The sequence below is a fragment of the Gorilla gorilla genome, chromosome 9 (genome assembly GCF_029281585.2).
Source record: "Gorilla gorilla gorilla isolate KB3781 chromosome 9, NHGRI_mGorGor1-v2.1_pri, whole genome shotgun sequence".
Classification (NCBI taxonomy): Eukaryota; Metazoa; Chordata; class Mammalia; order Primates; family Hominidae; genus Gorilla; species Gorilla gorilla.
This window is the reverse complement of record NC_073233.2, coordinates 136,486,629-136,509,939: the sequence shown is the minus strand read 5'-3', so window position 1 is coordinate 136,509,939 and position 23,311 is coordinate 136,486,629. Positions and strand designations below refer to the sequence as shown.

General features: G+C 43.2%; 1 protein-coding gene across 4 annotated transcripts in view; it reads left to right on the top strand.

Moving 5' to 3' along the window:
• ETS1 (ETS proto-oncogene 1, transcription factor) overlaps nt 1–23,311 on the top strand; it is a 128,249-nt gene that overhangs the window by 10,891 nt on the left and 94,047 nt on the right. For 3 of the 4 annotated variants that reach the window (XM_055356367.2, XM_004052414.5, XM_019037418.4), the window contains exons 2-3: nt 3,343–3,425; nt 19,930–20,074. In XM_055356367.2, coding sequence (XP_055212342.1) covers nt 3,357–3,425; nt 19,930–20,074 — 214 coding nt within the window. In that variant the 5' untranslated portion in view covers nt 3,343–3,356. The remainder of the gene's footprint in view (nt 1–3,342; nt 3,426–19,929; nt 20,075–23,311) is intronic. The other variant, XM_055356366.2, reaches the window with a different exon arrangement.

Here is a 23,311-nt window from a genome sequence, read left to right as displayed (position 1 = left end):
ATAAACGTGTGCAATGCTAAGAAAAAAGTTGGTGCAGCTGATGTTCAAGCAGTTGTCTTGTGGGAGGGAATTCTCTTTTGCCAAAAAGCCAAAAAAGAAAAGAAAAAACAAACGCTACTAAAAAAACTACCTAAACACTTCATTTACTTCTTCTGAGAAGGTTTACGTCTCTAGCAGCTGTTCTGTGTCACAATCTACAAGTGGAGAAAGGGCGGGTTCTTTTTTTCCTTCTCCAAAAAAATAATAAAGCGCAATCCATTTCTGTCCAAGAGTTATTTCCTGAGACGAGAGCCCTTGAGAGCCCTGGCAACTCCCTCTTGTCAGTTTCCTCTCTGGGCAAAGGGCTTTTCCCCAAGGGAAGTGTCATTCATACAGTCATAGCTTCAAGAATACAGTCCAGCACAGAGTGCACCAGATGTTGGGCCAGAGCTTTCTTCTCTCACTCTGTCAATGAGAAGAGAAAACATATTTCCACTGACCCCTTTTCCAGGAGTGTTGCTATGAGGGGGAGTGTTGTCTGGCCAGCAGACAGAAACCCTTGGTATCTTTGAGGTGGGCTTCAGGATGTGGCTGCCAATTCCAAAAGTCCTTTCTCTTAGAAATACGTAAGTAAAATAGGCATTTGAAAGGTGAAGGTCCTTTGACGCTTGTGGGACTCTAGGGATGATTTATAGGGCCATGTGGTTACACCTTGCTCTATGCAATCTTTCACAATTTCCTATTCCCTGCACCCAGCAGAACTGACTGCTTCCTATTTCTTTTTCCATATTGTTGGCCAACTACTTATCACATTATGCTATAGTTATGTGTGAGCCTGTTGATTCCACTGCCTGAAGATAGAGACCCTGTCTTTGTCAGATTTTTCCTGAGTCTGATAGGATCTAAGGGCCGTGAGGTCAGGAATCCTTGTTTACTGGTGTGTTTCAAGTGCCCAGGGCCGTGCCTGGCACATAGTGGTGCATAGTGATTATTTACCAAATGAATAAACAAGCCACTAACAAAGGACGCCTATTACATGATTGTTGGATAAAAACAATCGTACTCCCTTAACTGTGGTTTTGCCTTCCGAGGTTTCAGTTACTCTCCCTCAACCAAGGTCTGAAAATAGGTGAGTACAGTACAGTAAGATATTTTGAGAGAGAGAGAGAGAGAGAGAGAGAGAGAGAGAGAGAGAGAGAGAAACCACATTCAATAACTTTTATCACAGTATATTGTTATAATTGTTCTAGTCATGTATTAGTTATTGTTGTTAATCTCTTACTGCGTCTAATGTATAAGTTAAACTTTATCATAGGTGTGTATGTATAGGAAAACACATAGTATGTATGGGGTTCTGTACTATCTGAGGTTTCAGGCCTCCACTGGAGGGTTTTGGAAGAAATCCTATTTGGGTAAGGGGAGACTACCGTAACTGAGGTCTGTGAGGACTCAGGAGATCCTTGGGGCTTTTTTTGGAGGAAATCAGAGGGTTGAATGTTTACATGAAACAGCATTCCCACATCACTGGGGGGAATTCCAAAAAGTATTCATTTCTAGAAGGTATTAGTTGCCCTGCAGGACCCTGGAGGGATGATCAACATTTCCCTAGGGAATTTGATTGTGGTTAAGCCATTATCATATGACACAATCAATGTTGTTAACTTTTATGTCTCATCCAAAGATCTCAAAGTAGATCAAAAACTTTGAAGTGGGATATATGGTTTGATGATGATTCTTCAGGACTTTAAAACTTGATTCTAAGAGTAAAAATGGGAACACTTTGGTGGGAAAGGAGCCATGGAGCTCAGTGAGATGATCCTCACAGTGTATGGTCAGGACAGGCATACCTAAACCATGTGACATGCATCTTACTCTTATTTCATGCTCAGTGCCTGGTACAGAGTCGGACCCATCATAGGTACTCACTGTTCTTGGAAACAAACACTGAGTAGTGACCCCTGACGCAGATGTTAACAATGTCCCTGGCCTAGGGTACTTTGAGCTTTTCCTACCATTCATCTTCACCAATGAGGAGCTCTTCCTGGGGTGGTTTTGCTGTAGTGGAGATCAATTTCCTAAAAAACTAAAGGACAAAATCTTGATTAACATAGTCTAGCTATCCAGACCCTTAGTTAATTTTTTAAAACTAATGTTATTTTGACTGCATTCTACATTTGGAAGAAAAGACATAAGAAAAAGGCAAAGTTTTAGTTAAAAACACAAAGTATAGTTCTAGGATAAGTTATGTCTTCAGGAGGTTTGTAGCTTACATCCCTTAACCATATGATATTAGTAGCTTTGTGGTTGTAGCCCTTAGGCAGTATAGTTTTATATTGCCAAGCCTGTTTAACTATATCATTTAAACATTTAAATACATTTCATATGAGAAAAGGGATCAAGATGGTGAACCAAACTGCAAATTGAACATAAGACATTTCTTAGTACTTGATTTTTCTTGAAATGTATCAGTTGCTTTAAATGTAGAATTAAGGAAAAGGGCAGACAAATACAAACTGGAAAGCAGTGAAGTTAAAGCGTCACTTCCTAACAGTAAGAACTTGGCCTCTGAGTGGTATGCCTAGGAATTTAATCTTCGAGATTATTCAAGAATGACTTTTTAAATGCATAGTATTAAGTTTATGAAAGTGTGTAATGAACTTTCGGAAGTATTTAGGTCAACAGAGATGTTCGATATATAATGATAACCAGTAGCTAGCTGGAAAATCCCTTCAGCCAGAAAATTGCTCAAGCATTCTAGTCACTCAGACTTCCAATGTAGAAAATAGCTCTCAACAAGTTATTTAGTAGCCCTTCTCCTTTTTTCAAGATCAATAATGCTCAATCCCTTTTGCAGGGTCTCTCTCTGTTTATCTGTTTCTTGGGGTCCTGGGTGACACACCTCTTCAGGAGAGCTTTTTCCATCCTTCCTTTCTCCAGTCCTTTCTATGTTTATTCCTTTATCAATTAATTTACACCCCAACTGTGTATTGTATGCCTACTTATCTGCCAGGCCTGGTTGTGGGTGGGGGAGACACACAAGAACTGATTCCTGCCCAGAAACCCTACAAAAATGTGCCTCTTGTGCACTGGTTTACTGCTTGTTGTCTGCAGTGTGTAGACATGGTCTGTTATCCATGTTACCTTGCAACCAGGGAACTGGTTCTGTCTGAGGTCTGCTCTTACCAGTGCTGGGGGTTAGTCACTGATCTTTCTGAATTTCCATTGCTTTCCCTGCCATGCAAAGAAGTGAACTGGTTGGTTCCTAAGGAGACTTTTAGTTCTAAGGTTCGTGTCTTCCTTGTGGATTCTAATCCACAAACCTGTGAGCATCCAGAGGCTCAGCCAACGCCTTCTCTCACACAGGTGCTGAGAGCAGCATGAGCTACTTTGTGGATTCTGCTGGGAGCAGCCCCGTCCCTTACTCAGCGGCTCGTCCTGCAGTGGTGGTGAGTGGTGGCCCCTTCCCTGCCCCTTTGCCCGCACAATCTTCTCCCCTCCTCCTTGTGCTTCCTGTATCCTGACCCCCAGTAGACAGAGAAGCCAGGAACCTGAACTCCAAGGTTCGAATCAGCTTTGAATCTTTTGGAGGATGTCAATTGTAAGATTATCTATGATTTTATCAGCATATAAAAGAAAACCAAATACTGATGGATTTGCTGAAGAAGTTTTAGTATGTTTGAGTTTGAGAGAAATGACTCAAATATGATGAACAGTTAAAGCCAGTTGATTTTCACTGCCCAGTTCATTTGATGAAGATTTTTTACATATTGATGTACCTTATTCCTATACATATTATAATTGAACTTACTTTTGGCCTCAGACATAAAAAGTCAATAATGCAAGTTTTCTAATCACAGACTTTAAAAGTGAAAATGGAATATGACAATAAGTTTATGGAAAAATTTCATAAATCCTAGAATAAGAGGGGACAAAGAAACTTTAAAATAGGACTGGATGAAGTTTTTTGTCCATAGGTGAGAAGATCTTTGCCCAAGCTATATGCTGATCAATAGAAATGCTTTGACAAATTTCTCAAAAATGTATTGTGTGAGGATCTTATAATGTTGATATTGATCAGTTCCAATATTAAAAGACACTAATATCAGCAGCTGTGTCATTAATTATTCTTTCTAAATTCTGTTACGTTTTTATCCAAAGATAGCCATCATAAATGTTGAATTTTTTTTTTCTTACAGTGAAATACGGACAGATAAGTTTATTTTATTTATTTTTTTCTTTTTCTTTCTTTTTTTTTTTCTGTCACTCAGGCTGGAGTTCAGTGGCACAATCTTGGCTCACTCCAACCTCTACCTTCTGGGTTCAAGCAATTCTCCTGCCTTAGCCTCCCAAGTAGCTGGGATTACAGACCTGCACCACCACGTCTGGCTAATTTTTGTATTTTTAGTAGAGAAGGGGTTTCACCATGTTGGCCAGGCTGGTCTCCAACTCATGACCTCAAATGATCTTTCTTTGAGATGGTCTCGCTCTGTTGCCCAGGCTGGAGTGCAGTGGTTTGATCTCTGCTCACTGCAACCTGTGCCTCCCGGGTTCAAGCGATTCTCCTGCCTCAGCCTCCCGAGTGGCTGGGATTACAGGTGCCCACCACCACGCCCAACTAATTTTTTGTATTTTTAGTAGAGACAGAGTTTCACCATGTTGGCCAGGCTGGTCTCAAACTCCTGACCTCGGGTGATCCATCCACCTCGGCCTCCCAAAGTGCTGGGATTACAGGTGTGAAGCACTGAGCCCAGTCGCAAATAAGTTTATTATATTATTATTATTATTAACTTTTCCCAGTACATTTATGGATCTGAATTAACACCAATAAACAAGAACGCATTTCTGACTTGTCTTTGACTGTCTTGCCAGAGATTCTGTATAGTTTTTAACACTGATTAAAGTTAACTATGACACAGTTAACTATGACTTCTCACTGTAATTGTATATTAAAAGACCTGAATTGTTTGAAGTTTTTTTTTTTTTTTTTAGACGGAGTCTCGCTCTGTCGCCCAGGCTGGACGGAGTCTCGCTCTGTCGCCCAGGCTGGAGTGCGGTGGCGCGATCTCAGCTCACTGCAAGCTCCGCCTCCCGGGTTCACGCCATTCTCCTGCCTCAGCCTCTCAGAGTAGCTGGGACTACAGGCGCCCGCCACCACGCCTGGCTAATTTTTTATATTTTTAGTAGAGACGGGGTTTCACCGTGGTCTCGATCTCCTGACCTCGTGATCCGCCCGCCTCGGCCTCCCAAAGTGCTGGGATTACAAGCGTGAGCCACCGCGCCCAGCCTGAAGTTCTTTATTTTAGCATTAAAAAAAAACCAAAATCTCTCAGTAGCTATTCTGTGTTCAAGGGAAAAGACACATTTTAAGGATGATTGAGACATCTGTCTTCAGTAGCTGTTTTTACCACATTTTTCTTCTTTTTAAAATGGCTTCTGTGTTCATGTAAGCACCGTTTACTTTTACAAAAAATTAGAATCAGAAAAAGGTTTAGACAATAATATATAACAGAAATATGTTTAAACTGCCCAGTCCCCAACACTCCACTACAGGACAAGTCCAGGCAAGGAGTCGCTCGAGTTTGCTTAGTAGCGATTGCCAAAGGACTTGCAGTTTAAGATCATATCAAGGGCTGAAGAAGTTGCCAGAAAAGGGCTCCTCCTCCTTTTCCTCACATAGAGGTCATCATTTAAAGTTAACACAAATGACATTAAAATTTCCTTAAAGATGATATTGTAGAAATTTGTTAAAATAAATAATGATATTGTGATTTCAGAGTAAAATGTGTCCTTGACTTGAAAAACAAGATTTAAAAGCCAGTCCGTGTTAATTCTATTTACAGGTACTATAATCAAATTAAAACAGATTAATATTTTGGCTAAGAATGAAATGCCATGGCTGGGCTCAGTGGCTCACACCTGTAATCCTGGCACTTTGGGAGGCTGAGGCGGGCGGATCAGTTGAGGTCAGGAGTTTGAGACCAGCCTGGCCAACATGATGAAACCCCGTCTCTGCTAAAAATACAAAAAAAATTAGCCGGGTGTGGTGGCACATGCCTTGTAATCCCAGCTACTCAGGAGGCTGTGGCATGAGAATCGCTTGAACCCAGGAGGTGGAGGTTGCAGTGAGCTGAAATTGTGCCATTGCACACTCCAGCCTGGGTGACAGAGCAAGACTCCATCAAAAAAAAAAAGAAAAAGAAAGAAAGAAAGAAAGAAATGTCACACAAATATGTACTTAGTTTAGACGCTGAAATAAAAAGCCTATTATAAGTATAAAAGTTGCAGATATAATATAATGTCATCCTAGGCAGGGTATCTCAAAATTGTAGGAGAATAAAAAAATCCCAAACCAAATAACTCTAAGTGCATAATTTCAACTAAAGACACCTCCCTGCAATTGAACACCCTGGATATTTTAAATAAATTTTGAATGGCTTCCATTGGTTTCAAACCAAATAATCCGTTTACTCCCACCCATGACAGCCGTATCTGAAAAACATTAACATGTGAGATCCTTTTCACTACAAAGTTCAAAGTTGCTTGGGTAAAAGCAGAAGGTTGCACAAAAGAGCTGCTGAATTATTGTTCTTGCACTTGCACTCCTAACTTCTCTCTGGGCCTCAGTTTCTCTGTCCCTGAAACGATTTAGGCAACCTTCCAGAGCAAGCAAAGAAGCCCTTTAATTTTTTCACATACTCTTTCTCTAATAAAAATTAAGAAGTAAATAACACATTAGTATAAACTCAAATTTAGTAAGCCAACTCAAACCATAACCTCTAACTTTAGACTGGGCTGTAATAAACAGAGAATCTGTAAATTGTCTACAAAATGTAACCTTAGGACATTGGCACTAGAGACACCAGCAAACAAACCTCACATTCAGTTGCAATCTAAGATACCCTGGAGGGGTAAGCATAGCTTCATTAACTTTCCTAGATAAGAAAGTCAGAGCCCCAGGAAACCAGAGTCTTCTCAGTTCTGTTGGAGCCTCCCTGTCCAGAGCTCAACCCGTGGTGCTTAATCCAATAATCCAAGTACTCCTACCTGGTGCCCTAGTCTCTGATTTAGTTAGTCTGACACACCAAAAAAAAAAAAAAAAAAAAAAAAAAGAAGAAACTCTGTCCCATGTATGGTAAATTCAGAGTGAAAAGAAAACCATGAGAGTAGTGGGGTTTTCAGTAGGGGGTCCCCCAAAGGGATATTTGGCAATGCCTGGAGATGTGTCTCATTGTTAAAATTTAGGAGGTGCTCCTGGCATCAGAGTAGAAGCCAGGGATGTAACTGAACATCTTTTAGTACACAAGACAGCCTCCTATGACAAGCAATTATCCATCCCCAAATTCTGATAGTGCTGACGTTGAGAAACCTGGTCTAGAGTAGCCACAGATCAAACTTGAAAGCAGAATGGGACTGTGTGTACAGACTGCTCTAAGCAGGTCTTGGTTACTAGTAAATTATTGCTTTAGAAAGGGAAATCTAACAAAAGAAAGTAAGACTGTGTTCCTGCTCCGAGGGGCTCTTACTTAGCATGCTGCGTTAGTTGGCCAAGAAACAATCTCTTCTAAAATAGGATGTCAATATTTTCTGCCCCTGAAGATAGCTAAGTCTCGGAGTCCTTGCTTGTAAATTAGAGGTCACATTAACGTTATCTGGTAATTTGCTGTGGAAGAATGCTTGGAAATCATGGGAGCCACAGTGGTTAAAATGCATGCCAGCCTCAGGTAATCATGGTTTTGCACAGAATTCACATTCTCTGCCTCAGCGTCAGTTTCTCAAAAGCAGGACTCATGGTTTCCCCATGCGTAAGGTCAGCCCTTCAGGAGGCCATAATGAATGAGGTGATGTCACAGCAGGGAGGTGGAGAAGCAACACTTTGGGAAGTTGTCTGGCCATTGTGTGGGAGGGATGACCTTTCCAGGTACTTCTATGGGCTGTGTGTCAGGGACCCTTTCATCCATGGGGAGGAAGTGCTCCTTCCTGTTATGCTGCCTTTGCAAGCCCAAGCCCGCTGTGAGCCTGGAAGTCCCTTGCAAGCCCAGTACTTTTGTCCTCTCATGCGTCATTCTCCCCTTCACAGCACTGTGCTGGCCCAGCTGAGAGTGGCGGGAATGAGCGGGCTGGGCTGCTCTCAGTTTTGACTAAACATGGCCCAGCCTGGGATGTCTCACCGGCAAGGAGGATGTGCGGAGGAGTTCCTGGGGGATTAGTGACCCCTTTGGCCATGCGGGCTTTAGGAAACACCTTGGGCTGTACAGAAGAAAGGAACTGCCCCCTCACCTCCTCCCAGAGCCACAGACTTTGGGGGATAGAACAACATGCTCGGGCAGGAGTGGCCCACTGTGCTCCACCTCAGGGAAGGCACCTATGCCCAAGAGGCTAACTACATATCCCCAAGTGCCAGAATTTCCTATGATAAGACTCTGGGCTTAAGGGACATCCCTGGTAATTTGAGGGTGAAGTAACTGTATTAAAAACTCCTCACTCTTGGCTGGCCGCGGTGGTTCACACCTGTAATCCCAGCACTTTAGGAGGCCGAGACAGGTGGATTACCTGAGGTCAGGAGTTTGAGACCAGCCTGGCCAACATGATAAAACCCCGTCTCTACTAAAAATACAAAAAATTAGCCGGGTGTGGTATTGGACGCCTGTAATTCCAGCTACGCAGGAGGCTGAGACAGGAGAATCGCTTGAACCCAGGAGGCGGAGGTTGCAGTGAGGCAAGAGCATGCCACTGCACTCCAACCTGAGCAACAGAGTGAGACTCTGTCTCAAAAAAAAAACAAAAACAAAAACAAAACCCAAAAAACAAAAAACTTGCCACTCTGTCGCTCTCCCTAAATCAAATGTGTTTCTCTTAAAACATGGTCCCTATGTTGTTTCAATGAAAACAGGGATTCAGAAACTGTCCAACAAAAGACTGTTTTTTGACTTGTGAATTTATGCCATGAAAGCCTTCAATGTTGTGTAAATTGGATCCCATTTATTAGACACTTAATTTCTTTCACTATACAGAATAAAATATTGTGAAATCAAGGGTATTGCAGACGTACGAGTACTGAATGAACAGGGCACTGGAAATAAGCCTGAGTTCATGCTGGATGTCACCTTGGGAGGGACCCCAGGGAGGCTGTCAGTCATTGCCAGCTCTGGGCATTGGCCTCCGTCCTTCCTGTGCAGTTCCAGTGGGACTTGGGTACCTGGGGGTCAGCTGAATCTCTAGCTGGTGCCAGCATAGAGGGTAGTCCTGCCATGAGGCTTAGCTAAGTACATTGCAGAAAAAGAGCTCCAAATTAACCACGGCCCTCAGAGCAGCTCCCTGTCACAAAAACTTTTGGGCCAATTCCTCTTTTGTACATTTTCTTTCTTCCTTCCATAATTGATTGATCGACTGGTTGATTGATACACAGAACTCTATTTCCACCTTCAGGCCCTCTGGTGAGGCAGAAGCCAACGCACCTTACACTGTCTCCTTGACACCAGACATGAGATAGAGCCTTTACTCCTGGTCCAGGCAGCTGTGGAATGGGTCCTAGCCAAATTCTAGTGGAAAGCACTTGGGTTTTAGAATCAGAAAGACCTGGAGTAAGTTCTGTCTGGTACACTGGTACTCTTTTTTTTTTTTTTTTGAGACAGAGTCTTGCTCTGTCACCCAGGCTGGAGTGCAGTGGCGCGATCTCGGTTCACAGCAGGCTTCGCCCCCTGGATTCACGCCATTCTCCGGCCTCAGCCTCCCGAGTAGCTGGGACTACAGGTGCCCACCACCGTGCCCAGCTAATTTTTTGTATTTTTAGTAGAGACGGGGTTTCACCATGTTAGCCAGGATGGTCTTGATCTCCTGACCTCGTGATCTGCCCACCTTGGCCTCCCAAAGTGCTGGGATTACAGGTGTGAGCCACCGCACCCAGACCTGTCTGGTACTCTTTAGCTATTTGATCTTGGGCAAATTACTTACCTCCTCTGAACCTTGGTGTCTTCATCTGTAAAATAGGCATGGTATAAGGTACGTGGAAGGTCACTGTGATGGTTCAGTGAGAACATGCTTGTCAAGTGCCTCCACAAAGATGACCTCCATCAATTCTCTTTTCCTTTTAGTCACTATCTCATCTCTTTCTATTCTTCACTTTTTGATTGTGTTAGGTGGATACTGGGGCTGGGAAGGGGTGAGGATTTCCACTTGTCCATGCAAAGGTGCTGCCAGAAGAAGATGGGGCTACTGGGGTGAAGATGGAGACATCCTCATTGGGAAACCTCCTTGTTTCATCACTGCCCTGCATGAGAAACAGCTCCCTTGCCACCAGATCAAAGTTCTCTTGTCACGGCCAGTGGTTTACAACCCCATTGTGTAAACAGACCTCGTTTTCTTATCTTGAGTAATTGCAGTTTAATTGGGCCTCCTTGGGATGCAGTTCCCTTCTTACCCAGGGCTCTGGTTGTTGGCACACTGACTTCCAGCCCATAGGCCTCCGGACTCCAGTCATTGGATGTGTTCACAGAAGGGTCACTCTGCTGTCCCTGCACTTCTTATGCAGTGATTGTGCTTGCTACCATGAAGCCTAGTGAAGACACCCTTTCCTTCCTCTGGGAATCCTGGAGAGCAATGGACAAATTATTTGGGACTAGAGAAGTGGGAATCCACAAAAAGAAATTTAAAACCGAAGTGGGAATGAGACTGCTGAAACATAATGTTTAGGGAAATTATTTATGCTCATAACTCTTAGTGGTTGTCATAGAAATTGAGGGAAAAAAGAAAATAACCTATATTTTTCCAGCATCTTGGACTGCAGGGTTTCTGTAAGCTACTAGGTTCAATCATCACAAGCTAGAGAATTTCAGAGTCAGACCACAATGTAAAGACCATCTTGCAATATCAGGAAATTCAGATCCTAAGAGGTTAAATGAATTACTGGAGTTTCCTCAGGTATTTTGTTATAGCACTCCTGTCTTGGTCCATTAGTGCTGCTATAACAAAATACCTGAGACTGGGTTATTCAAAAAGAATAGAAATTTATTGCTCACAGTTCTGGATGCTGCAATGTTCAAGATCAAGGCATTGGCAGTCTCTGTGTCTGGTGAGAGTCCCGTCTCATCTTCCAAGATGGACCCTTCCTGCTGCATTCTCTAGAGGGGATGAATGCTGTGTCCTCAGTGGCGGAAGGGAGGGAAGCAGCCAAACCCATTCCTTCAGGTCCTTTTAAAGGGCCCTAGTCCCATCCTTGAGGGCTTTGCCCTGACAACTTACTCATCTCATAATGCCTCTGCCTGTTAATATTATCACATTGGTGTTTTACATTTCAACTTCTAAATTTGGGGGAACACATCCATAACAACTCCTTACAAACACATTTTATTTATTTATTTATTTATTTATTTATTTATTTATTTATTTGATATTTGGTGATATGTAAGAACTTATAATGTATTTTTATTCATGTATTTGTATGCCTTGTTTATGAAAAATTAGTTTTTCCTGATTCTGGAAAAAACAAAACAAAACAAAAAACCCAAACTCCATTGTGTAGTTTGCTGAGCAAACTGAAATTACTGGATAGTCTTCTGGCCATGGCAAGTTCTACCAACCGTGTCCATAACCAGGTTTTGAGTCAGCCTCAGTCTCCATCTCCATACCACAAGATGCCTAAAGCTGTCACCCATGGTACCACTGGGCGTCTGAAGGCTTCATGCTAAGCGAGGGGCAACTTGAAACCCGCAGATCTAGAAGCCTACAAATAAAACGTCTCTCACCTAAGACCTCTCAGCAAGAGAGTGTCAACTGCAGGTCCCCAGGACTGTGGTCTCAAGTTCCACCCCCTCCCCGTCCTTCAGCCTGTTTCAGCGAGTGTTGGCTGTGAGTGGAGGCTGTCCTGGTCTCAGGCAGGTATGAGTTGTAGTGTCGGTGTTGGCTGCACTACCTCCGACTTTGTGTGCTTCCCCAGGGGGTCCCTAGGGAAGCTAAGCACAGCTTTGCATTAAGAGCATAATTAGACATCCCCTTCTCTACAACCCTCTGTGCTTCAGAATTTTTTCTGCAGAACCTTGCAGCGTGTCAGGCCTGCACTTTCACCAAGGCCCAAGCCCATTACTCTTATTGTTTTAAAAAGAATTTCCTGGCCTTGAGTCTAAAATTAAATTGCCCTTTGAGAGTTTCCTATTTTGTCTGTTCCTGCTTCTCCTGGTGGCTGCACCCCCTCACCACCCTCAGGCTTGATCAGCAAACTCCGGAGAGCTGGGGAGTGGTTCTGTTTGCCTCCTTCCCTTTTACCTCTCAAGGGAGCAGAACAAACGTGCCCTCTGAACAGATGTGCCCCAGAAACCACGCCCTTGCCCATGCCCTTCTGAGGCCAAATACCCTCTGACCAAAACTGTTCCTCACCATTGCCAAACAGCCTATTCGTAGGGTGGTTGGGAGGGTACGGAGGTGCTAAAGCGTCTTCTGAGGATGAGGAAGTCCAGACTTTATCAGAAGTGCATGGAGTTGCACAAGGGCAACTACATGCAACCAGGAGGAAGGGTTTAAGCAGAGAAATGGCCTAGGTATTGCACACACTTTAATTGAGCACCTGCCAGGTGAGAGCCCCTATAACTGTTCAGTAGCAAGACTCTTACTGAGCTTCACTGTTCTCTACTGAAATGTGGGGCAGATGGTGACAAAACTGTTGGAGCAGGGCTTCGGGAGAGAATGAAGACAAACAGTGTAAGAACTTTCATGCAGTTCAAGGGCACATTGTATGTCACAGACCCACATTATGCCTCCGATAACTTTTGGCTCTGCAGGCTCGCCCACCGTGGTGTGGCTGTTTATCCAATGAAGGTTGTCAGTCGTAAGGTCAGGAGAAAGAATGTGGATGGATCAGCAAAAATGACACAGAGTTGGCAAGGAACTTGGAGATCATGGAGGCTGAACGCCTCAGGAAGCAAAGGTTCAGAGAGGTTAAGGAACAGCCCAGAGGTTACACAGCTCCTTAGATGTAGAGCAGGACTTGAACCCAGGCTGCTTGATTTCTAGTCTTGTGTCTTTCTGCTAAAGTGCATGAGCATCTATGACATTCCTAGAAAAATAATACAAAGTTATTTCCATGGTGGCAAATCATAGTGCCCATCCACCCAGTGTTGACTCAGCCTTGCTTCTGGGTTTGAAATATTTTTAGAAAGCACTAGCATCTAGAAATATGTATAGTGTCTTACATGTTTATGACCCTGCACTAAGGCTAAACCCTAGGATTCTGAAGTCAAGCAAAGACAAGACAGATTTGCTCCTATGGAATTTAGGCTCCAAGTAACACATACAGAAGGTGAGCAACTAGGGAGTTACTCATTGAATGTGGACATTGAAGACTGTTCTGCTAAAGACAGAAGCTGACCGAAAGAATAGATCACCCACTCCACAGACACAGACTCCTCATGTTCATGATTTGCTGTTGTAAAAATATACTCTCCTATTCTTTTTTTTTTTTTTTTTCAATTTTTGGGGACTTTGGGGCGTGGAGACAGGGAAAGCTATGAGCAAAAGGAATGGCTTTAAGATGTGGCTGGCTGGAGGGGACAGGTGAATAGGCAGTTCCAGGGAGATGACCGTGGGCAGTGGAGGAGGGAATGGGCTAGCAAGATCCAAGTTTCTGACTTTGAAGTGCTGGGAAGTGGTGCTAGGGAAGGGTCACAAACCAATGAGTGCTTCCTTGCAGGAATGGTGGTGGTGGTCGGCCCAGGTGGTAGCTGTAGGGCTGGCTCACCTCAGAGCAGAGCAGGACCAAGGTGTGTCCATTGTCCAACTAGTTTCCAGGCTTCCGGGGCTTCATTTCATTCCCAGGATTAGATGGGTGGAGCATTCAGGCTGTGGGCTCATGTCCTCTGGTAGCCTCTTTCTAAGAGGACAGGGAGAGCCATGCTGTTTCCTCCACGGCTCACCACTGCATGTGATGAGCAGAGAAGAGGTGTGTGTTTTCCTAAGATGCCCAGGGGAATCCCTTCCTCCATGGCTGCCTGGGGACCACTCTTTTATTTTCTTTTTTCTTTTTTGAGATGGAGTCTCACACTGTCACCCAGGCTGGAGTGCAATGGCACGATCTCGGCTCACTGCAACCTCTGCCTCCCTGGTTCAAATGATTCTCCTGCCTCAGCCTCCAGAGTAACTGGGATTACAGGTGCCTACCACCACGCCTGGCTAATTTTTGTATTTTTCATACAGCCGGGGTTTCACCTTGTTGGCCAGGCTGGTCTTGAACTCCTGACCTTGTGATCTGCCTGCCTTGGCCTCCCGGCCTCCCAAAGTGCTGGGATTATAGGTGTGAGCCACCGCGTCCGGCCAAGACCACCCTTTTCTTAGTGGCCTCTTGTTCACCACCCCTGGTGCTTAAAGCTCTGCTCTTGGCTTCCATGATCCTGTATGCTTGCTTGTTTTTCCTTCTACGTCTTCAACCAGTACTTCCTTGTGCTTTTTCCCCCTTGTTTCTCCTCTTAACTGTCAGCAGCTTTACAGATCCACTTTCAATTCTTTCCCTTATTGTCCTGACTGCCATTTTCCTTCAGTTGTGCTCTAACTCCATCCTTTTTGCTGCTAGGTCTAGCTTGACTCTTTCCTGCCTTCTCCCATCATGCATTCACCTTAGGGACCCTCCACCAAGTTGCCCTCACTCCATCTGAACTCAACCAAAGGCAACATTGTCTTCCACTCTCCTTATTTATGTCTGTCCCGTAGATTCACCATTTTCACTACATAAACATAAGCAATCTAAGTGGCATCTTGGATTTCCCTCTCTTCATCTCCTATGACCAATCAATCATAAAATCATGTCGATTTTTCCTTTAAAACACATCCAATATTTCTTATTTCCTCTTCCCCTTGACACCCATGGCCCAACTCTTTCTTCAGAACTGGACTACAGTGAGGTGAGTGAGGCATCCACATGGGGTGCCCCCAAACTCAGTAATCAAGTTGAATAATATCTTAATGTAATATCTTTGAAAAATCAGAATTAATGCAAACATTATTATGAAAAAAAATCAAAATTTTAAATAAAGTCAAGATCAGTATTACTGATTTTTCCCAATGTGGCTCGGCAAGGCTCTCCTGACCTGTGTCAGCCTCCTCGCCTTCTTGCCCTGCCCTGTCTGTCCTACTCAGCACCATCAAATGAGTCTTTCTTGAAGGCATTGCTTCACCATGTCCCAGGCCTCTAGCATGGCCTCTAGTGGCTCTCTCCTGAGGCCAGATTCCCGCTTGGCCTGCGTGGCTCTCCACACTGTGGTCTTACCCTGCCCTCCGGCTTGAAGTTTTACTACTTACCCTCCACTCCTACCATCCTCATTGCCCAAGGGCATACCTTTTCCTCCTGCTTGTCACCTCCAAACAACACCGTCTTTTTCTCTCTATAACACCTCCCTGAATCTTTCTTATTCCTCCTTACATAGCTGTATATGTTCTTTTTTACCTTTGGATGGATTATCTTCCTCTTCTTTTGCTCACGTGGCCCTTCATCAAATGTTTCAGGGCAAATCTTACTCAATCTTACAGTTATTACCTTAGTCTGCTTCCTGCAGGAAGCCTTCTCTGCTGCTATTCCCCTCCCCCTACACATTGGTACTTAATTCTGTCCCACCCCTCACTGTAATTTCCTGCTTACTTGTCTGTACGCTCCTAAGGCCATGGTTTATTTGTTGCTTATATTACATTCTTAGCATCTAACATAATACTTGTCATAGACTAGGTGCACCAAATATATTAGTCCATGAATGCACATTGCCATAATTCATGAAGTACCTATTATGGAACAGTAACCACCATTCTTGAGCAATTTGTACTTAAGCCATGCAAGCTGCATGTTGTGCACGCAGCAGAAAAGACAATCTGAAATCAAATAGACTTGGGTTAGAATTCTGTCTCCGTTGTTTTATTAGCTGCATGGCCTTGGGAAATTTACTTGACCTCTTAAAACCTCAGTTTGCTCTTCTGTAAAATGAAGATGAAAATAGTAATCTTGCAGGATTGTTGTGAGGATTAAAAGTGACCATCTCGGCCGGGCGCGGTGGCTCACACCTGTAATCCCAGCATTTTGGGAGGCCGAGGCAGGCTGATTACCTGAGGGCAGGAATTCGAGACCAGCCTGGCCAACAGGATAAAACCCCGACTCTACTAAAAATACAAAAATTAGCTGGGCATGGTGGCACATGCCTTTAATCCCAGGTTCTTGGGAGGCTGAGGCAGGAGAATCACTTGATGCCAGGAGGCGGAGGTTGCAGTGAGCCGAGATTGCGCCACTGCACTTCAACCTGGGCAACAAAGTGAGACTCTATCTCAAAAGAAAAAAAAAAAGGAGACCATTTCTGATGCAGAGTGCCAGGGGGCACTGAACAGATGTGTGATGTTTGTTAGGTCCTTTCGGCAATCACCTGTGGGATGGGTGAGTGAGAACCTGTCAGATGGTTTTCTTAAACATGTGGCGGAGATGGGGAGTGTTGCTTGCATCTTGTTGACTCATCTCCACTTGCAGCCAAGAAAGGAAGATGCCAATGAAGAGGCCCAATAAGCAGGGACCTGTTTGGTGTGGTGATCTTTTCAAGCAATGAGGTGGGGGCTGGGCTGCCCAGATTTCTGACCTGTTAATAACCTGCTTTTTTTCTCCTCAACTGAGGCAGTTTCGTAATGAATTGGAACTGGTGATGTGGTTCTCTTGAGTAAAAATATCATTTTCATACTCTATGAAATAGTTATTAAGTCAGTTCATGAAATGTCTAATAAACAGGCAGGTGTCTAGATAACAAAACCATGAAAGGCTTCTCAGGAGCATCCCCTGGTAAAGATTTTCGTGGTTAATGGTAGTTTTTGTACATTATTGCCTTCTCATTCTTAAAAATAGGATCGGTGGCTCCACGGAGGACAGTTACAGAGGAACTATGCCTTAAAAATATACAGAGGGTTTCATTTATAAAATAAAAAACGTATTGACCAAGAGCCCAGCTGTGGGCAGAAGAGACTCCAGGAAAAAAACCAACCATGTAAAATCAAGATGATTCTGTGCATGGTTGTTACTCAAAGCCTGTGAGTTGACCTACAATATGGCTACCCTGTTATCACCCAGGTGTGGACCCACAATATTTTGTACCCTACCTACTTACCGATTATCTACCTTCTCTGTCCTCTGCACATTGTTCCCAGATCACTTTTCTTCATCCCCTCTTTGCCAATGTCACCTTGCCTTCAAGTGGCTTTTCTTTAGCAGACAAAACCCAAACTTTTAAATCCAAATTCAGGTTCTTAGGTTCCCACCACCCTAGCAGGGCCTGTAACAAACTACCTGTCTACCTACTTAAAAGAACCAACTACCTACTACCACTTTACGAGGATCTTTTGTTTTTGGCAAACCATGCATGCTGTCCCAAAAGAAGACAGATGTGGGTAACTCAGAATTCTTCTTCACAGCATTTAGAATCAAAATTTTCTCGCTCAAGACCCTATTCCTACAACTCTGATACTTGACATTAAATTTTGAAAAAAGGCTCTAAAGGAATATGAAAAAGATGAGGATAGATATTGAGAGCACAAGGCTTGATTTATAAGACTAGGAAGTGTGTTTTGAATTGATTCAGTTTCAAAGTTTTGTTAAAGACCTGCTTATTGTTGGGAATCCAAAAGAAGTATTTAATGTAGCTGCTTCAGGAGCATATAGCATTAAATAACATTCCAGCAAAATGGTTTGAAGCCAAAATTAAGGAAACATTTTCTTTTCTTTTCTCTCTCTCTCTTTTTTTTTTTTTTTTTTTTTGAGATGGGTATTGCTCTGTCACCCAGGCTGGAGTGCAGTGGCACGGTCTCGATCTCGGCTCACTGCAAACTCCACCTCCCAGGTTCAAGCGATTCTCCTGCCTCAGTCTCCCTAGTAGCTGGGATTACAGGCGCCCACCACCACGCCTGGCTAATTTTTGTATTTTTAGTAGAGACAGGGTTTCACCATGTTGTCCAGGCTGGTCTCGAACTCCTGACCTCAGGTGATCCACCCTCCTCGGCCTCCTGAAGTGCTGGGATGACAGGCGTGAGCCACCGTGCCCGGCCAGGAAACATTTTCTGACTGATGCTCAGTAGTGTATTCTTGCTGATGGTTCCCCTGTCTCTTGGCCCCACACACATATAGGTGGCAAATCTGACATTGTACATTTTCACAGTGCTCATCAAGGCCCCTGGCAACAGCAGGCTAAGGATGTTAGCCTTTGATGCAACACAACTGAGTCCCACTTACATCCTCAGTACCTTTAATGCAGTTGGAAGATAAACAGCCCCAAAGTAAACTTCGTCCAGCTCTAATTTGAATGATTTTATGAATATTATAGAACACCAGGTCCAATATCATGTGCATGGAACCTTCTTCCGCCTTTTGGGTTCATTGTCATTTTTCTCTGTGTCAATATATTCTTTTCTGTTATTTTTACTGAACTTAAGTGAATGGGCCATTGCAAATTGGGAAAGAGAGCAAATAGTGGGCAACTGAATCTAACATAGTAGTACTGAATTCTTGTACGCTCAGAAGAAGAGAAGACGTAAGTTCTCCAGTTGGAGAATCTTTCTGGGAGTTGCAAGCTAGTCTTCAGGGGTGAGAATACCATGTTATGAGCTACATTTATTGAGACCTTAATGTCAATAGATTTAACCATATTAAATTCTAGCAGAGTTTGGTTTCCTTAGTTGGGGTTTTTATGAAGGTGCAGGGACCCAAGAGAGTAATAATAAAAAAGAAAAAAAGTTGAGGATGGGCCAGTGTCGATCAGAATCCTAGTCTCAGGAAATCTTCTTTCTGTGAATTTGCTTCTTTTCCTTTTGTGTCTTAGTTTTTAACCTATGTGGCCATTTCCAGGAATGCTAAGGATCTCTTAAATTAAAATAATGCCTAACTTATATTGAAGACCAGGCCTCACATACTTATCACATGCATTTCATACAATATATAGTTTTATTAAATGCAATTTTATATTTTAATTTGCTTTATATGCAATTTTCTCATACATTATTTCATTCAATCATCCTACTTCATGAGGTAAGTATTATTACTTTCACTTTATTTTTAGAGGTTGGGTCTTGCTATGTTGCCCTGACTGAGCCTCAAACTCTTGGGCTCAAGTGATCCTCTTGCCTCAGCCTCCCAAGTAGCTGGAACTATATGTACATGTTTCCAGTTTCTGTTGTTTTCATTTTACAATTGCATGAACTAAGGTTTGGATTAAGGAACAGGTCCAGGCTCCATGCTGGTAAGTGATAGAGCTGGGATTTGAATTATGTATACCTGGCTTCAAAGGCTAGGGTTTTAAACACAGCAAAACATGACCTTCCACATAGCACATCTGTCTTCCTTAGAGAGTACTATGTAGATTGGGATTGTATATTTTATGGAGTTCATAAAATTACTAAGAGTGTGGCACAAGTCTTCGAAAATTGGGGCAAACGGACAATTTCTGCCTAGCAACCAATGTCTTTAAAACCTATACACACTGATTAACCAAAAAATGAGGTGAATTTTATTACATAGGTCCATTTTTTTTCCTTTGGCATGTATCATTTACTTGTTGTATGGTAGTGGAGTAAGCCTCGTAAGAATATCCTTTCATGACGTTTTTACAGAGTAAGGTACCATTAAAAATAAGCCAGGAGTGTATAAATTCAAGATGGTCAGCATTTGGCCCTGCTGTTAACCGTGGGTTATTATTTGAAGGCCAGAAAAGGTAGTCCTTAAACACTTGAAGAAATGGAGGAAGATAAATGCATACATAGTCTGAGTCAGAAATTCTTCTCGTTCCCTGCGTCTTTATGTGGGGGGATAAGGGAAGAAATCAAGAGTTGGCTCTGTTCTGTCATCATCTATAGATGATTCTTACTTACATGTGATTGGATGATATGAAGTCATAGTTCCTTTAGGGCTGAACAACAGAGATTTTCCTCCTAATATATTTTCTTCTATTTTTTCTTGCACAGAGGCAAGGACCTAGCAACACTTATGAAGATCCTCGAATGAACTGTGGTTTCCAGTCCAATTATCACCAGCAAAGACCTTGCTACCCCTTTTGGGATGAGATGGCAACTCAGGAAGTTCCTACTGGTCTTGAACACTGTGTCTCAGGTAGGAACATAAACAAAAGCTGGGAATGAGGATAGAGTTGAAGGACAATGGAAATGTGATGAGGGCTGCATTCTTTCAAATAACAGCTGCCATGGCTTATGCGGGTACAGATGCTATTGTTCTTGAATGGAAAGTCCCGGGCCTTCTCCATAAATTTTGGGTTACTTTATTCCCCGACAGGAAGTCTAAACTCTAGGAATGGGCCCAAGAAAGGTTGCTTTAGGTCTTCACCTTGCAAATAGTTTTGCCTATCCTGCATTTCCTGACACCCGTTTTGGCTGTTGTCAGAGAGCCTAGAAGTTTTGCAGTCACAGAGTCTGAGCTGGATAAACAGAGGTGTGTGAATTGCTCGGCCTTCTTAGAGAACATGCTTTCTTTCGATGATCATGTTTCCATTCTTCCTGGCCTCTCTGTCCATGCCCACCTGGATCCCGATTCTTTTTCCTCTGTCTCACTCTCCCTTCTCTCCTTCCACTTGCTGATGGCAGTGCTGCCCTCTGGTGAGTGGGAGTCTCCTCCAGAGAACTCTCAAATCAATGGATCTGCATTCCCAGGGACCTCAGGAATCTGAAGTCCTCATCTCCATGCTGTTTTCAGGAGACACTCTGTTTCTCACAAATTCCACTAGTTCTTGGTTTACCAGCTAGTGTTTTTTTGTTTTGTTTTGTTTTGTTTTTAAACAAAAACCATTAAATTTGAATTTGGGAATTTTGAAATGATCAATTCAGATATTAAGTTCACTTTCACATGAGACCATGTTATGATAACATATTTGAATACCAAATAGCTAGTCAAAATCTGTGTTTTCTCCCAGGATGAATTCTTAGCATAAAAATGTCATTACTCTTACATGTTGGGAAAATGTAATTCTGGGGAAAGACCTGGGCAGGGCATGGCAGGGGGAGTCACTAACTTGAAGGCTACTTTTTGGTTCAGTGTTATTTTACCCCACAACATTCTTTGGTCAATTACTTAAATAACAGTGGAGAAGTAAAATAAATGTTTGCTTTGTTGCCCATGCTTTATTGCTCATCAGGAATAAACAGACACAGGGCAAGATGCTGTGGCACTCCATGGGCTGTGTGTATGGTGGGTGAGGAGGCATGGGGAGTAGCTTTCCATTTGCCTGGTTTCTCTCCAGGGCAGAATGAAATAGATTCCTGTGTCCCATGTTCCCTTGACTCAATAGCCATTGATCTTTGAGGTATTCTTTGGCACTGTCCTGGATTGTAGACATAATAATATTTATGCTGTCACTTTCTGCTTGGTATCTCAGTTCTTCTAAGCATAAATACAAATGTCTCAGCTACCTATCCATTTCACAAGGGAGCCGGGAGGATTTTGTACCTGCTCACACGTCAGACTTAAGGGCTAAAAATTTGAGGACACGAGAAAAGTGATCCTTTAAAATTCTAAACAAAATAGGTTTTGTTTGTATAAGCAAAAGGTCAAAATGGCTGTATTTATATTTGTATAATTCTTGAATCCTATTAATGCCACAAGGCTTAAGTCTTATATCTCCCAATGCAACTGAGATTAAAGCTGCCTTGCTTTAACACTTGCAGCTCTCGATGGTCTCTGCTTGCTACAAGTTACATCTTATTAACATCTGAGGCCTTCTCCATTTGCCCCTAGCCTGAAGATCAGAATGTCTCTTCTTCATAGCAAAGAGACATGGCCTTCCTTTTCCTTAAACTGAAGTACATAAACTCCCAAGTGGAGATGATTTTTCATGCTACTCTTTGTCAAGTTTCTCAAAGGTAAAGATGTTTTTATTTCATGGCCTATGAGACAGTGTCTGGGAAGCATATGAAGAACAGCTTTAAAATGCAAGGACTTATAGCAGGGTAATATCATCTTCTTCTCATAGTTTACAGTTGCAAGAAGGAAGCTGGGGTCACCCCAGCTTTTGGTAGGTTGAGAAGATTGGGGCATATAATAACCATTCCTAGAATGACCTGGGTTGCCATCAACTGCAGCTCAGAGATGGTACACAGCTTCTGTCGGGGTGTGGCCTCTACCAGTTGGGGGCAATCTCTTCACAAATGTGATGGTTGTAGTTCCCACTGTCCTATACTCCCTCTGATGGAAATGTTTGGCAAGAACCCTGAGCCTTTCTAGCCCCTCCTTTAACTTTTGTGCTTCCCAGACGAAGGAGTTGGAGGGATTATTTCTGGGCTGTGGTCCAGCTCTCCTCAGCGATGGGTGTTGTTTGGACGGGGATTGTGGGGTTATAGGGAAGGGAGATGAAGACATAGACCAACCAGTGATTTCTCCAGCTGTGGTACATTTCCTCGGAGATGTGTTGAATATAAAGAAAGAGAAAAAATACTCGACATTTTTTTCATCTTCTTTTATCCTATTTATAACTTCAGTTTCCTTCCCGTCCTCCGTCTCATGGCTACTGCCCACCACTGCTCCCCCTTCACGTTCATGCTCTCAGAAGGGATGAATGAACTTCTTTTCCAAGGACTACACATCTGTCAGTGCAGAGAATACTGACAGGAGGGGCCATCAAGGAATGAGCAAGTCTTTTCAGAATGTTGTTCCTATTCACGAAGGGTCAGAGGCTGAGGAGGAGGAGGAGGAGGGTGGCGGGAGGGTGGAGGGAAGGGGAAGAGAGAATCAAGCAGAGAGAAAGTATGAATGAGGGAAAGACTTATCAGGTGAGTGGGAGAGAATACTAAGGCGCCAAGGTCTGTCGGGAATCGATTGGACAAAATAGATGATAAAGCGAGTATGGTGGAAGAAAGAAGAGATGTGTGAAAATGGACAGAAAATAAAGTTGGATATTAGTAGCATGGTAGGGAATAATGGGAAAGGAAGATGAAAGATGAATGGGAAAGGGAAAAAAAGTGGGGAGCCCAGAAAAAGACAAGGCAAGAACAGGAGGGGAAGATAACATGAAAGAGAAAAATAGATGAATCTGAGGACATTAGCTATACAGCTAAAAAGGGAAGCCACATTTGCATGCAATTGCCTGTGCAGCTGTACATTTCTTCACAACAATCTTGTAGTCATCATTTTCTTTCATTTCTACCTCCTCCTACCGTCCGCCTCTTCCCCCTCCTCCCTATCAGCCTGGAGCCATTAGCGAGAGCCAATGGGGCTGAGTGCTGGTGTTCTGCATGAATGAATGGGCCCTTTCTGTCTCAGCTTCTCGTCATCCTTCTGTTAGGGAACCTTGTGAATCAATGGAGCCTCTTACACAAGACACGGCTGAAATGTCTGTTACTG